The sequence below is a fragment of the Puma concolor genome, chromosome D2 (assembly GCF_028749965.1).
Source record: "Puma concolor isolate L17-30 chromosome D2, mPumCon1.1.hap2, whole genome shotgun sequence".
NCBI classification, from domain to species: Eukaryota; Metazoa; Chordata; class Mammalia; order Carnivora; family Felidae; genus Puma; species Puma concolor.
In genome coordinates this window covers 61,121,197-61,136,927 of record NC_141677.1, presented here as the reverse complement: position 1 = coordinate 61,136,927, position 15,731 = coordinate 61,121,197, and the positions used below count along the sequence as shown (strand labels likewise).

At 50.6% G+C, this 15,731-nt stretch overlaps 1 protein-coding gene across 6 annotated transcripts in view; it reads left to right on the top strand.

Moving 5' to 3' along the window:
• Positions 1–15,731, top strand: part of FBXW4 (F-box and WD repeat domain containing 4) — an 81,337-nt gene that overhangs the window by 32,528 nt on the left and 33,078 nt on the right. Inside the window, exon 6 of one of the 6 annotated variants that reach the window (XM_086680685.1) lies at positions 5,359–5,545. The exons of 4 other annotated variants lie outside the window; for them this stretch is intronic. In XM_086680685.1, coding sequence (XP_086536811.1) covers positions 5,359–5,500 — 142 coding nt within the window. In that variant the 3' untranslated portion in view covers positions 5,501–5,545. Of the gene's footprint in view, positions 1–5,355; positions 5,546–15,731 lie in introns of all 6 variants that reach the window. One more of the 6 variants, XM_086680684.1, reaches the window with a different exon arrangement.

Below are 15,731 nucleotides of genomic sequence, written 5' to 3'. Positions count from 1 at the left end.
TGGAAGAGCGGCCCCCTCTTGCTTCATTTCTCCCAGAGGTGAGGCAGAGTCTGGAAGGAAAGCAATCACTGTGTACTGTTCGGGGAGAGGGTGGGTTTCTGGGGAGAGCAGGGTGTTTGTTCCAGTGGCTACAGGGTTTACTGTGTGTTGTGTGTGTGGTAAACGCATATTCACCAGCCTGTTGAAATACACCTTTCTTTAGTGAAAAGTAATTGCATCTGGCGTTTTCTCTGACCGAGAGGTTTGAAAGATTGGAAAAAGAGACAGCCAACTTTCAGTTTGGATTCTTTTGGTTGCCAGTGGCTCAGCAATCCTTTGGCCCTAGACTTCATAACAGAGCTTTTAGGGGAAGATGAGTCAAAAGTAAAGGTTGTCTCTCTGAATTTTGCCTTTTCTGGTTGGCGATGGAGAGCTGGGTTGTGAAGAGGATTCCTAATCTTGATAACCTGAAGAAAGACTCTGATGGCTGGCTGACTGTCTTGCTTTACGTTGTGGCTTGGCCTGTGGCCGACTTGATCTTTGCATCCTGCCTTCCCAGGACCGGGGCAGGGGGAAGCTTCCTCTGGGGCCTGTCTAGGAAAAAGAGACCTTCCCTAAGCAAGGAACGGCTCAGTGTCCTCCTTTGCCAGGCTCGGAGCACACAAGAGGGAGCCTCCTGCATGTGGTGGTCCTGGATGAGAGAGTCAGAGGCACAAAGACACCAGGGAGGGGCCAGGGGCTGGCTGGAACAGGAGGTGTGACACCTGGAGAAAGGAGGAAGCTCTGCGTAATACTAGATGGGTCCCCTGGTCCAGCCTGAAATGACTGTAAGTTGGAAAAGGATCAGTGTAGGGATCCAGTTGAATCGGAGTCTAGTCCTGCTGAATCTCTAGGGTGGCGGGTGCCGCACAGAGTTCACTGCCCGTGCCGAGCCAAGCCTCTCTGGCGGGTGCGAGTGTATCCATCAGTAGCAAAGATGAGATGCCACAGGGGTGGGTTTCACTTCCTCAAGACCCTGGATTTCTGCCACTACCCAGGGCAGGACGGGCACAGGGAGGCTCATGTGCTGAGCTGCTGGCCTGAGACCAGCAACCCAACCAGCCCTGGCTGGCCCGGGACCTGTGTGTGGGAGCCACTGCTTCCCTGGCCAGCAAGGTTGGCTCAGTTGTCAAGAGCTGATTTAAATAAAACACCACAAATAGAAACAGAGGCTACTGCAGAAGATGGGATACTGCAGGTGCAGAGTCGTGCATTGAGACCCTACCTGTCCTGACAGGGATACATTTCCGTCCCTCAGTCTCCGTTAACTTCTTTGTTTCTCCATCTCTCTGTCTCTGTCCCTCTCCCTCCCTATCTCTCTCTCTCTCTCTCTCTCTCTCTCTCTCTCTGTCTACATACCTAAGCACTGTTATGTGCTGGACCCTGGGGAAGCAACAGTGAACTAGACAGCACTGTGTGACCTCAGCTGGGGGCACAGCACATCGGAGGGGCAGGTCTTCCTCCCTTTCTCCCGCTGCCTGCCCCTCCTGGCTCGGGTCCCCGCCTGTACCGCTGTTTCTTCTAGTCCTCCCTCATCAGGAAGAGACCATGTCCTCTCCCTGCCTCAGCCACAGCTGACTTCTCCGGGCTGTGCGCGCAGCGTGCCTGTGTTTTTTCCGCCTTTGATCACTGTTCTGCCAACAGATAATTTAGCAATCACATCCCAAGGTGGAAGCACGGAGTTAATGTTAAAATTAGTTGTTTTTTTTTTTTTTTAATACTCTTTAAACTTTAGTGGGTGATGAGGCAGAGAGGGAGGCGGGAGGGTGAAGGGGAGCCATAAATTCTGTAGTTGGTGTAGCTGTTCTCTGAGCAGCCGGGAAGCCTCTGATGTCTCCACAGCACTTTCATTAACATTTAAATTAAGGGTTTGTTTTCCAGTCTGTTTTATAGGCTGGGACCTTTCATGGCCTGTCACATGCACCCCCTCCTCCTCTGTCTCCCCCCCCCCCCCCCCCCCCCCGCAAGTGTGTAATTGTAGCCACTGCTCTGTCCTAACTGGGCTGCAGCCGGAGTTCAAAGGGAATTCCTGGAGATGGAGCTCTGGAGGAACAAGGTGTAACAGTCAGGATGTGGGTGTTCCTTCTGAGCTGAAGGTGCTGTGGAGGAGCTCTTTCTCCTCTGGTCTGACCTGTGCTTTCTTCTGCTCTTTCAAGGGACACACTTCAATCTGACCCTGACCCCTCCTTCCCCTTCCTTCCCTGGGGCCACAGGGTGTGTGGGAAAGGGTGCACCCATAAGTGCTTTCTCCTTCTATCACAAGTTAGGGCCTGGGACAGATGGTTCTAAGATACAGATCTTCATGCTTATCTTCCTCCTTTTGATGTGTGTGTCTGTGTGTGTGTGTCTGTGTGTGTGTGTCTGTGTGTGTGTGTGTCTGTGTGTGTGTGTGTCTGTGTGTGTGTATGTGTGTGCGGGCGCGCATGCCCGCGCGTCCAGAATACTTCCTCCTCAGAGAAGCAACAATATAAAAGAGATTGCCATCTGAGAAGAATTTATAATAGGGCCCTTTGCTCCTAAAAAGTGCATTCTAGCACAGACAGATACCGTATGTAGTTGTTAGCTCTGAGTGTACACATTTGAAATAGCTTACTGATTTAGGAGACCGTCTGAGACCTGTTCTCCAAGGTTTTGGCATTCAGAGGAAGGAAGCTCTTCTACACTCTCAACGGAGTGAGTTTTTTTCTTAATTTTTTTTTTAATGTTATTTTTGAGAGAGAAGGAGACAGAGTATGAGCGGGGGAGGGGCAGAGACAGAGAGGGAGACACAGAATCTGAAGCAGGCTGCAGGCTCTGAGCTGTCTGCACAGAGCCTGTTGTGGGGCTCGAACCCACAAACTGTGAGATCATGACCCGAGCCGAAGTCAATGCTTAACCGACTGAGCCACCCAGGTGCGGCCAGAGTGAGTGGTTTCTAAGCTTCCTTTCATACTGGTATATCTGGCAGCATTTGAGGGTGTTTTGAAAAGACATCCCTGCTCTGGTCTCTGTCCTCCCTATCAGCATCCTGTTGATGTGTAGATGATGAGAATGTGTCCCAAACACCCCAAAGCATCTCCTTAGTTCATAGCTGCTGCTCGCCAGCTGGAGTCCCTCTCTAGACAGTGTCAAGAGGGGCATTGGGTGTCTTTCCTTCTGTTCAGAGGCTGAGAATCCTCTTTCCCTTGGAGCCCTGACCTTCTTGCTTGAGTCGCCGTATCTTTGCTCCTTCCTTCACGAATCCACTCAAACCATCCGTGACTTATTTGCAGGATTCAAGATAGTCGAGTGTCTTGTCCTCCTGTTCCAGGTAACCTCGTCAACAGGTGGACACCCTCATGCCTGGAGTCCTGCCCAAGAGGAGTGCGGGAGGAGCAGGGGCGACCCCTGTGCAGGTGCTGCTGGGCTCAGATTGCAGGCTGGTGTCCGGGCCCCGCCTGGTGGTGATTAATCTGGGACACGGGCCGGCAGAGGCCCAGCCAGGGCAGCTTTGGTCCCTCACTGTGAAGACCTTTGGCTCGGACACTGAACTGATCTCTGTAGCCTGCTTCGGCTTGAGTTTGATCTGTCAAGGCTAAAGAGGAACCTGATGGTGGGGCGGAAACTTCCAGCCCTGTCTGACTTATGGCACTGATCCGTTCCAATGGCCCTGTCATGATAATACTCGTATATTTAAGAAGATTTCCCCACCTGTTAGCTGTAACACTCAGATCAGTCAAAAGAGGCACCTTCATGAAATCTCTGTGCTTTTAGTTTCTTAGGCCAATGGTACTTATACTTGTAAGCAGATTAGGGGGTGGGGTAGGGTTTGTACTGGGCCCAGGTGAAAAAGGCATTGATGGGATGTGGCCGGATCAGTAGCATAATGTATGTTTGTGTACTGGGGGAGGAGGGTCAAGTCAGGGGGAAGGATCACCCCATCCTCCTGTAAGTAGGTGGCTCTCAGGCCATTTGGGGCAGATTTTGGTATTCAGTTTGGAGTCAAGTCTTAAGTTCCTTGCTTTCCTTTTCATTTTAAACCACATTTTTTGAAAAGGTGTCCCTCTCTCCCTCACCACCTTTCCATCTACCAGAGTCCTGTTCCTGGGCTCTCCAGCTGGCAGTCCACAGTATCCGCTGTATTTCCTTCCTTCTCCGAGTTCAGGACAGTCCCACATGGCCCTACTTGGTCGTGGGATTAAGACCCACCCGAGAACAGGATTTCTGCTGCTCATGACCGTTTTTGTGTGTCAGTTCCTTTATTCTAGTACTTCCATTGGGGGGTTAGGAGCTGGGGACCTAAGAACTGGGACATTTTCCTCACACCATCAGAAAAAGAAGAGACCCCGATGTATATGGCAGCAGTGGAATATGTTGCCACCACTGATCTGAGGAACGGCCTGTAAAGATGCTTAGAAGGCCTGTGTTGACTTTGACTCTAAATTTGCTGTGCTGACTAGAGCTTTTACATATGACAACACTAACAGATGCTTTATGCCTCAGCAAGCCAACTGATATATTCGGCTCTTCCTTCACATGGACACTGAGGGAACTTTGGCAGTGTGGACTCGACATCTAATCCTTGCGTCTCTCTAGCGGTTTCTTGAACAGGATTCTCTCAAAGTTTCAGATTGTGAACTTTTGGGGTTTTCTTTCCTGTCTTGTGTAAGAGTGCTATGCCTGTGTGCTACCGATGAAACCCCCACACCCCTGGGGTGCTCTGTTAAGCTGACTCCTCAAGATCCTTGCCCTCTTTCCCACTTGTTAATGCTCCTTTTTCTGACCAGGGCACTTTCGTAAGGGGTAGTTGGTGACCTGGTCTGTGGTACCTTGTCGGATTGGCTTGGCTCAGACCGAAGGTGCTGGCAAGAGAGGGAAAAGTGGAGGAAGGAGGAGGGCGGTGGGAGGGGAGTATGTGCATGAAGAAGCCATGGTAATTGCAAAGGGAATATTAGTCCAAAAGCTGCTGGCCCAGGAAATTGCTTTCTGCAGAAGCTTTCCTTTTTCATAGTTTCCAATGCAAATTTAAAACCTGAATGGTGCACAAAAAAGTACAGGGGGCGCAGATGGAGTGCCAGTTGGATGTGATAACATCCAAAATCTTGAGCAGAGTCTTAATTGCAAAAGAGAATCTCAAGTCAGGAGAGAGAAACTTGTAGGAGATTAAAATAATTATAAATCCTATTTTGCTATGACCCGCTCCCCTCCCCAAATAGGTACACATACATATATCCTTTCCATGTTCTTGTGTTCAGACTCGTCTGTTCTTGCTCAGCTTATGCTGCTGTCTGCAACTCTGCTCCTTCCTACAGCCAAGTCCTAATCCAGCTTTTAGAGCAATGGTCATGGTGGTCATGGTATAGTATTTGGTTTTCACAGCAGGTTGGAAACAGCAGCCCCATCTAAAGTTGGTGCACTTCAGACAACGTGCACACTGTTCCTGGGGACTGGAGCCGTGGAAATGTGCGGGCTGAAGAACACGCATCTTGAAGGCAGGAGCTTGCTTACTTTGAGAAGGCGTTAAAGCCAAGGCTCTTCAGCTTCTGCTTTCTCTGGCCCTCTTTACACTGTGAGTACACTTGACGAAGTATAACGTGGGGTCCCTGGGGTTAGTAAGCTTGATGAAGTATAATGTGCGGTCACTGGGCCTTTTTTCTCTCTTGATTTCCTATGCTTCATCTGTCCCATCTAGAGAGGTGTGGCTTTCTGCTTCTAGGCTGGAGACACTTAATGTCTAGTTGCCTCTGGATACTTTGGCGATGGTGGAGGTGGGGATAGGCAGGGAATGAGCATGACTTTCATTATGCTGGCAGAGCAATTAATTGGTCAGGTGGGAAGCTTCAGACTGGCTTTTTTCTAGGAGCTGAGCTAGACAGGAAGTCACAAAGAGAGGCCAGAGGCAAGAGCTTTTCAAGTACAAATATGCCCCAGTAGTAGAGACACTGTGCAACTTTGAGGTTGCTTCCCCTCCTTTCTGTGTGGCTCTCTTGCACATGTTACAAACACTGGCTGAACAGATAGGGAAGGAAAAGTTGAGCTCTGTTGGGTAAAGTGAAATGTACCCTTTCTGCTGTGGCCACCATGAGTGTTCCTCTGTCCCTTCTTCATTGGTTAGGGGATTTTGAAAGCGAGATTAGCTTGTCTTGCCCTGGGTCAGTCCTGTGGTACCTGGGCAAAACTCTGGAGTCTCGGGAGCACAGTCCCCCTATAGGATGCTTCTAGATTTAATCAGCCACCGCTTAGCACGTGCTCCTCACCCTGAACTTGCTGCACCGTAGCCTTCAGAGGCTATGGAGAGGATCCAGCTCAGAGCATGTGACCTCCTGTCTATTTCCTGAGGACTCTCATGCAGGTGCTTCTTTTCCTCCTGTTAACTTTCTGCCTGTTGAGGTCATATCTTTAGCTGTCCTGGCCAAGGCTGGGCCCCTTCTTACTTAGGCTTAAATAGGAGATCAAGTGAGGGATTGGGCTAGGGTCCTATGGTGAATGACCCAAGAGAAAGGTCAGCTGGACATGGGTGAGATCTGTTACATATGGCCAAGAGAGAGGGACACATGAGTTAATGTGTTTGAAACACCCTACTTTCCCAGCCAGCTTGAATCTCCTTAATATCCAGGGTGAGCTGTGGTTGAGAATAAAAATAAAAAATTAACAGGAAAAAAAATACAGATTATTCAAAGGATTCTTCCACTTGTTAGAGGTCTGTGGCCAGGAAAATCCTTTGCAGGCGGGTAAGGGTGGATCCAGGAATAAGAGGGAAAGTTAGAGTTTTAAAACTTCATTAGTTTGGCAGTGACTGCCCAAATAAAACCATGAAAACCTTTTGACACACAAATTCCACATCTAGGAATTTATCTTAAGGCAACAGCCAGACAAGTGTGCAAGATGCATGTGTAAAGACTAACATTAAGGACACATAAATGTCCATTAATAGGGGTCTGGTTAAGTATCTTATGGTACATTCACTCAATAGAAGACCACGTAGCCATTGAAAGGATGATATAGATATGTTTATTGACCCCAAAAGATGTCATGACCTATTATTAAATGAAAACAAGGTCACAAAATAATACAATAGTTATTTGACTAGGGCTTCAGACTAATTTCTTATGTAATGGATTTGTGCTGACATTTTTTTCTGGCATTTAAGTTTTTTATAATGAGCAAAAACGTAAAGTGCATTTAAATGTCAATTTCAGTATCCGGCATCTATAGACAGAATCTTTTTTTTTCTTTATATAGTTATTTAAATTAAGGGTTCATAGACCTACATTTAGTTTTTTATTTTAAACGGCCATATTGGGGCACCTGGGTGGCTCAGTCGGTTAAGCATCCAACTTCAACTCGGGTCATGATGTCGTGGTTCGTGGGTTCGAGCCCTGCATCGGGCTCTGTGCTGACAGCTCAGAGCCTGGAGCCTGCTTCGGATTCTATGTCTCCCTCTCTGTCTGCCCCTTCCCCGCTTGTGTGCACAGGTGCACGCTCTATCTCAAATTAATACAGCTTTTTTTTTTAAATTTTTTTTTTTAATTTTTTTCTTCAACGTTTATTTATTTTTGGGACAGAGAGAGACAGAGCATGAACGGGGGAGGGGCAGAGAGAGAGTGGGAGACACAGAATCGGAAACAGGCTCCAGGCTCTGAGCCATCAGCCCAGAGCCTGACGCGGGGCTCGAACTCACGGACCGCGAGATCGTGACCTGGCTGAAGTCGGACGCTCAACCGACTGCGCCACCCAGGCGCCCCTTTTTTTTTTAAAGTTTTAAGTATAATTTACATGCCATAAAATTTGTCCATTTTAACATTCAATCGAAGTATACAATTCCATGATTTTGGTCAATATACAGAGTTGTACACCCATCACCACAGTTCAGGTTAGAATATTTCCATCACCCTGCAAAGATCCTTCTTTACATTTGCAGCATTAAACATGGTTTCATGCTTGGGACCTTTTGTGGGGAAAGAAGCTAAAATATTGGCATTTAAAAAAAAGTAGTATATCAGAACGGTTTTTCTGTGTAATGCACATCTCTGAGTGCCTGCCTTATGGATGTTTCGAGAATGCTGCTGTGTGCAAGGTCACATGGGAAGCATGAAGCCCAAGAGACCTTTTTTACTACCCAGGAGCTTATAGTCCAGTAGGGACAACAGCGCGTGTACTCAGACAACAATTTATTCCTGGGTACATGCAGTGTGAGTGCCATCATCTGCCAGGATTATTAACAGGAAATTGGGAAAAGCAGTAGTAGTCTTCTAGTTGAACTAGGGGAGCTTTCTGGGTGGCATGGAATTTGAAGTGGGACTTAAGGGTGGCTCTGTTTACACTGCAGAGGGGAACTTGAGGCACTGGACTAGTGGAGCAAAGGGAGGGTAAGGAATGGGGAAGCTCAGTGTAAGCTTGGGGGTTCAGAGCAGACCAATCTGGCTGGCTGGCTGGCTTGGGGTTTGTAAAGGAGTGGTGGGCAGTGAGTCTGGAGGGGACATTTGGGGTGCGGTTTGGGGGGCTTTGAGGAGCAGTCTGACTTTAACCTGAAGATGGAAGGTCACCCTTGGAAGACTTGTGACCAGATTAAAGCAGTTACAGGATTAATGTGGTTGAACGGTACATGGGATTCTTTGGATGGGGAGAGACTGATGCTCTTTGGATACTTTTCCAGGAGTATGGTTTGTAAGTGAGGAGTCTGGGCTCGAAGGGAGAGTAGGAAGACAGCCTTGGATTTAGGAAGAGCTCAGTGGTCACAACTGCACGTGGTGGAGAGGGAAGGGACCCACATGAGTTCCTCTCTGAGCCTGCCTGATAAATGAAGGCCTGTTTTGTTTTTTTAATTTTTAATGTTTATTTTTGAGAGACAGAGACAGAGCATGAGCAGGGGAGGGGCAGAGAGAGAGGGAGACACAGAATCTGAAGCAGGCTCCAGGCTCTGAGCTGTCAGCACAGAGCCCGATGGGGCTTGAACTCACAAACTGTCAGATCATGACCTGAGCTGAAGTCAGACACCTAACCGACTGAGACACCCAGGCGCCCCAAGAAGGCCTGGTTTTGACCAAACTGAGTTCTGTCTTAGACATGTGGGTCTGAGGCAGTAATGGGACAAGTCAGGTAGCTGTGACCAGCGACAGCCAGGGATGGTGGCCTTGGAGCTCAGACATGGGCTGGAGACGTGGAAGGCATCAGCATGGAGACAACAGCTGAAATACCACGAGGGATTAGCACCAAAGGAAAGCTCAGAAATCAAGACAGCTGGGCCAGGAGAAATCAAGAGGCCAAAGGTACCATCAGAGAGGCAGGAAAAGTAGGAGCTGAGAGAGAGTCGCGCATTCGGTAAAAGTGGGTGGTGGACAACTTACGTACATGAATTGATCCTCCCCATTTGATGTGGTAGACAAGATACGTAGGGTAAAAGTGCACAGCCTTGATATTGATGCACAGAGATTTGCAAGCATTTTCTTTTCCTTGCTGGATTGAAGCACTTCGTACTTTTCAAAGCACGGTAAATGCCAAGTTTTGTTTTCTCTCAAGTTCTATCCTCTGGCTCTTGTTCTGTTCTCTGTTGTTCTACCCCATGGATGTTTTCCTTGAGGGTGGCCTACTGTGGGCTTGGTAATTTTCCCCTCAGCTCACAGAACCACCCAGCCCCAGTTGGGTTTTGGAGGGTCAGCAGCTGAGCTAGAGGACCTAAGTGACAAAGTGAGGGGGTGTCCTTTCTGGTTTTCTCCCATGTTGTTTGCTCCATGTATAATGGTGTTCAGGGCAGAGAGAGAGGCCGATTGAGGAGAAAGTAAGAAGCCAGCCGACTACTCTGCCATTTGGAGCAATCTGGCATCAGGGCCGCCGGGGCTGCCCAGGTTCTGGGCTTGCTTGGGCAACTCTGCCTGTCTGAAATCTTTTTCTTTCAAGGGAATTAAATAGAAACTTTCAAATCCTTCTCAGGTTCTTTGGGGGTAGTAATTCCATGGGGCTTGTCATTTGTGTTTGAAGCTAGTGGTGAGGAGGGCGGAGTGAGGAGAAGCGAGGGGGTGGAGATGGGAAGCAGAGAAGGAATCAGAGAGAGAAATTTTATTGAGGGAGAGTTTGCTGGGTTTATGGGAGGGAATCTCTCCCCTCCTCCCCATTCGGATTTGAAAGGGCCGGTGAATCTTTGATTAGGTGCAGGTCAAAAGAATTTACACATTGTGACCTTAATAACTAGAGGTGATTGGCAGGCGGGCTGTGGGGAGGGGGCCGCGGGTCCCTTTCATCTCACTTAGCACAGAGGAGAGACAATGGGCCCGCCGATTTTCCTTGTTGTCCCTTGTTTGAAAAGGTCTGGTGTCTCTACTAGGTACCTGTGACACGGGGGTCTTGATTGGGGTCTCATAAAGGCCCCTGTCAGTATGTCCAAAGGCCAAGAGTACAAAAGCAAGCAGTGGGTGGGGGTCTCAGCTGACCACTGAAGAAGGGAGGGGAGGGCCTGGGAGGCAGTGGAGGGAGAAGCAACCCCCGAGGGGAGCCCTTATAGAAGGAGGGGAGGAGGGGGGCAGAGAAGGGCCATTTTTGTCCCTAACTCATCAAGCACATCTGCAGAATTGTCCAGGCTGCTGCCTCCCGGTTTCAAAAGAAAAAAATGATCGTTTGATAAACCGTCCCTGATTCACCACTTTCTCACAAGGGTGGGAGACCCAGCCCTGACCTCTGTATGATTTCACATCAGGACCAGGCTTTCTTTCCCCCACCCCCAAATTGCTAGAGAAACTTTGAAATGTATCCTGTGGCTTTCTCTCTCCCTTCTTCAAGCCCCCCACCCCCATTTCCCACCCTCTCCACCCCACTGGCCTCTGTTTTCTCCCTGGGCGCTCCAGAGTGTAGGCGAGTAATTAGTCCCCTCTTTCTGGGGCACAATGAAGCCAGGGTGTTTGGCGGGCCCCTTCCCACCGCTCACAGAGCCGGGGGCCTGGGGGGAAGGACCAGGTGGCATGTGCAGTGTGTTCCAGGCCTGTACAATCGCTGGGGCACAGGGCCGGGGGCTCAGGGACTAGTGTGCTCCTGCTTCTCGAAGGAATGTGCAGAGGCGCATGCATTAATGGTCCCCACACAATGCTCGCTTTTTTTTTTTTTTTTTTTCTAGGCAGAGGCATCTTCCCTGTGAAAAGGTTGCCGGGCTTCGGAGCCCAGGCGGGAGCTTTGGCCACCGTGATGGCGTTATTTCCCACCCTGCGCTTAGTGGCTTGGAGCTAACATGGGAGACCAACAGGCCGCGTCTCCCGAGAGCCCGATCTTTGTATCTGATGTGTGCTCCCCCTCTGCCCTGTCAGTTTTGTGTGTTCACGGAGTGTTGATTTTAATGCGGGCCTGTGTCGGGCCGAGAGGCCAGGCTGGGGGGGGGGGGGGGGGCGCAGGTCTTTGTCTTGCAGGGGCTCTTCTTCTTGGAGGGTCTTCGGCCCTGGAGGCAAGTGGCAGATTTGAGAGGTAGGGTGAGATGCCAACTCTAGCTGGCAGAGGGTCCCCCCATCCATGCGTCTGTCACAGACCACCATGGGGTGCCTAGAAAACAAGAGCACCTTGGGATGTTTGGGCACACGCTTGCCTGCCCCCCCCCCCCCCCGCCCCTTGAGGGGGGCAGTTAGTTCTACCATGTAGGGCTGCCAGCTTGAAACGAGTTACACCCCCCTTGTGACTGAGTCTGGCAGAAGCACAGATTGTGAGCCTTGGGGAGTCAGGGCGGGGCCCTGTCTGCAGGGGTTTGGGGAGGTGGGGGCAGGCAGGGGGCACGCTGGGAGAGCACAAGTCTGCCGTGGACGACTACCTAGCGATTGATAAGGGTCAGGAGCGAACAGGACCAGCCAGAAAAGAGGCAAAGTGTCTGGGGGAACATCTGCAAATCTCAAATGTTCCTCTCCAGCACTGGAGGGAGGAGTCCCGAGAACCTTGGGACAGGATGGGAGGCATTTTCCCCAGTGAGGAGAACTGGGGCCCCTCATAGGTACAACTACTGGGGACTGTCTGACAGGATGTCTTCTGTCTTTACCATTCACCTCACTGCATCAGGGGTTGGGGGAAAGGGTCTTTACCCGTTCTGAGCTCCTGGTCTTGCTGAGAGGCAAGATGTGTACGCATGCCTCTGGGAGAGGAGGCTCTGGGAGCATCAGCCTTGATGTGGCCTGCTCTCCTTCTGGGGAAGGGGAAGCGCAGGGGTACCTCTGAGTCGAGGAGCCAGTGACGGAGGACATGCCCCAACCCCCACCATGGCCAGCCCATGGCCCTGGCATCTGATGTGGCGCTAGAGGCCTTCCACTGAGGAATTGGGGTTTTTAGAAAGGGACTGTGTCCTCACTTTCCATGCAGATCAGAAGGCAGAGATGTGGGCTGGCCCCTGAGATGAGGTGGCCCTGGGGAGGCCTCCCGCCCAGGTTCCCTGAGCACAGCGTCTCCTCTGTGCTGCTGTTGGCGCCCTTCAGACTGTCCCGGGGACTGGTGCCAGTGCCACTGCCAGACCTGACGAGGGGAAAGAAGCTGGAACTCCAAGGCCTTCGAGGGGCCTGAGTCCCAGAGGGGCCACCAGTAAGGGGCAGCTCCTACTTTGGGCCACCATGTGGCAGAGAACATTTCTTTCATGGAGAAATAGGCACTCCCGGCAATACCCACCCCTTCCTTTTTCCTTTTACTGTTCTTTCCCTTTAACTTTTCCAAACGCTGTTTCTCCCCTCCCTTCTCTTCCATTTTGTGGACATCTCCTAAAGAGCCTAAAAGAGACAGAGCTGATGTGAATGGGTGTGATAACGGAGGGAAGGGGTGTCAGGGATGGTCAGGCTGGGACTCCAAGGTTGTAGGAAATACCATCCCCTCTCCCTGCCTCCCCAGGCTTTCCTGCCAGTGCCTGGCCAGGAGGGTACAACAGATCATAACCTTTAAATGCAAACTCGATGGAGGAAAGAGGTAGAAACATGGAAACAAATTAGATCTATCTATAGGGGGTGTTCAGCTGGAGACAATGAGCATTTCTTACTAACTGGAGTGCAGGGCATTTCATTATGAAGCTTCATTACAAGAGGGGGACGAGTGCAGTAGGCCTCTCTGGGGATCCCCAGGCGGCTTTTCTCCCTTTAAAAGTATAATTGGGTTGAGGTTGGGGGAAGAGGCAGGAATTGCTCTTGGTGACTTCGTGGAGTACCCAAGGATTTAAAGCCAAGTCTGGAGCAAGGTAGAAGGGAGAGGTAGATGGCAGGAAGGTGCTTAGAGGCCTCCCTCATTCTGTGACCGTAAAGAAGTGAAAAGGCCCTGGTAGAACTGACTGAGAAATTTGGAATGATCAGAAAAATGTTGACTAGAAATCCTGCCTTCCTGGGAGACCTGATGCTTGACTATTTTAACTTTTGAATTAGAAGTCCAGAACAGTGGAATTCTGGTGCGGTGGTCTTACACCGCTGTTTCCAGGATGCACAAGACTGTCCCCTTTGCTGCCAGGGAAGGGCTGGGGCAGGCTGGCCTTTCACTGGGCCTGGTGAAGTGCATGTGCTTCTGTCCAGGCAGAAGGCAGCTGGTTCTGTCCATGGGGGATTACCTGACTCCGTCAGGTGAGCTTGGCTTTGCAGTTCTGACACCTTTTCCCTGCTGCTGCCCCTGCTGCCCCAGGGCTCCTGTCCAGAGGATGATCCATCCCAAAAGAACCCCGGTCTGGACTACTGGCTCAAAGAAGTGACTAGTCTAGGTTTTGCCTCATCACTTAGATTATCTTGTGTTCAGTGTTCTCAGGGAAGCTGAGAGAAGATCCCATTTTGTCACGGGAGTTTTCTCCTTGGCTGGCGTACCAAGAGCAGAAGTACAAAAATCTCATTTATCGTGATTGCATGAAAGGCCTGGAGGTTTCGCTTTCTCCCAAACCATCCTTTGCTTTTGCCACGAGTCTCTGCTTAGCTCGGCTTCCCTGAGGTTCCTGGGACTTGAGTACATAACCTGTTTCCTGGAACTGATAGACCTAATTCCTAATGGAGGCCCGATCCCTTCATTCAGAGGCTTGGGACCTCTCTGCCTTTTGGGTGAACCTGAGACTTTGGAGCTCACTGAGCACCTGTAGGAGGTGCTATTTCCCTCTCCTGCCCACCCCCCCTTTCTGCCCCTCCCACAGAGGGAAAGGTATCCCTCTGTGCACTTTCCACTTCCCAAAAAGGAGGAGAAGGGATGATTGGAGGAAGCGGTTGGCACCTTATCGCCATTAGCTGAGTGAGAGGTAGCCAGAGCTGATTTTTTTTATTGGCAGGCACAACTCTGTGCCCTTGCGTTCCCAGCTCTGTGTGTGTCTGTCACCTGTCTCTGAGTCTGTGTCTGAAAGGGTGTGTCAGGATGGCAGGCAGATTCCTTGGTCTCTGGGTGTGTTTCCTGGCCACGCGAGAACAACCTCTCCTGAAGTGATACCTGTGGGATCCTCTGCCTTTTGCTCTCATTGCTTTTTGTTGATGTCATTGCTTCTCCTGGGACCCCATCGCCTCAAAAAGGCACCTCAGCATAAGTGATTCTTACGTGGATTCTTAAAGCCACTGGCTTCCTCTGTTTTCTTTCCCCTGGAGCCTGGAGGAGGGGCTGGGAGGGTCAGTGAGTTTCTGGCAGTCACCTTGTATCCTGAAGCTCCATCCTTCCTCTAGCTTATCTTTTGCCCAGGCTTCTTGAAGTTCTTCTGTGAATTCTCCTCCTATTGGTGGCAGCGAGCAAGGAAATGCTTTCTGGAAGGAGCCGTGTGCTTCTCAAGCAGGTCACAGCAGGTGGTTGTGGGCGCATGGGAGAACGCAGAACCTGCACAGAGAAGGTGGCGGGAGCTGTCCGGTTGGCAGAGGGCCGAGGCCTGGGCAGGTTGCAGCCGACCGAGGCTTCTGAGCAGTTTATCATCAGGGTGGAAACTCCTTGGCTTTTCAATGGAGGGAGTGGAATGCTGGGTTGGGGGGGTGGGGGAGGCTGGTTTTCTCTAGAGACCTTTGACTTGAGGGTATTTCCAGTCAGCAGCTAACAGGGTTCGGTACTTGGCACAGGCACAGTGTAGCAATGAAAGCCTCAAGTGAGGGGGCCACCCAGCCAGTCATTTAGGAGCCCACACTACTGTCAGCTGTGTCTGCAAACTTGTGATGCTGCCTTTCATTCTTCTAGAAGATTGGTATCCCATCCCAAGTGGCTTAGTGAGAAAGACAGGAAACTTGTAATCAAAGCAGCTTCCTGGTATCCTAATGTTTTTCCCAAAAGAAAAATCCATGCTTTTTATAGTTTGTAATTCCAAAAATGCATGACAAAAACACACCACCAGAAAATCCCTGTCTCAAAGCAAGCAGTAGGGGTGTGGCGTGAGTGGGTTGGACTAAACCTGAGGAAGTAGGTGGGCTGTGAAGGCGCTGCTTCGGGAAGGGCTCCCGGGGCCGGTGTCTCCTGAGAGGCGAGGTGAAAACCTCTCCTAGGCCAGACAGCCATGAGAATAGTCCTTCCCCTCACGCTCTAAGGTGGCTGGGCCAGGGAAGGTCTAGAGTCCGTGTTCGGAGGCCCAGTGGAAGGGAGCTAACAGAGGCTGAATGACCTGTCGGTGAGACTCCAATCCTAGAGATAGCAAGGAAACGGGCTACGGTCACTGGCATCTCCTGCACACATTGTAGGGGCCTTGCCTAAGCCTGTGGCCAGGAGGGTGTGATTCTTGGGAACGAGTGGGTTCTGGCAGCCCCTGGTGTCAGGGCTCTGTTTGAAAGCCATGCATGTTTGTGACTGGCAGGACAGCATGGCTCTGTGTGGACCCAGGGGGTTTTGTG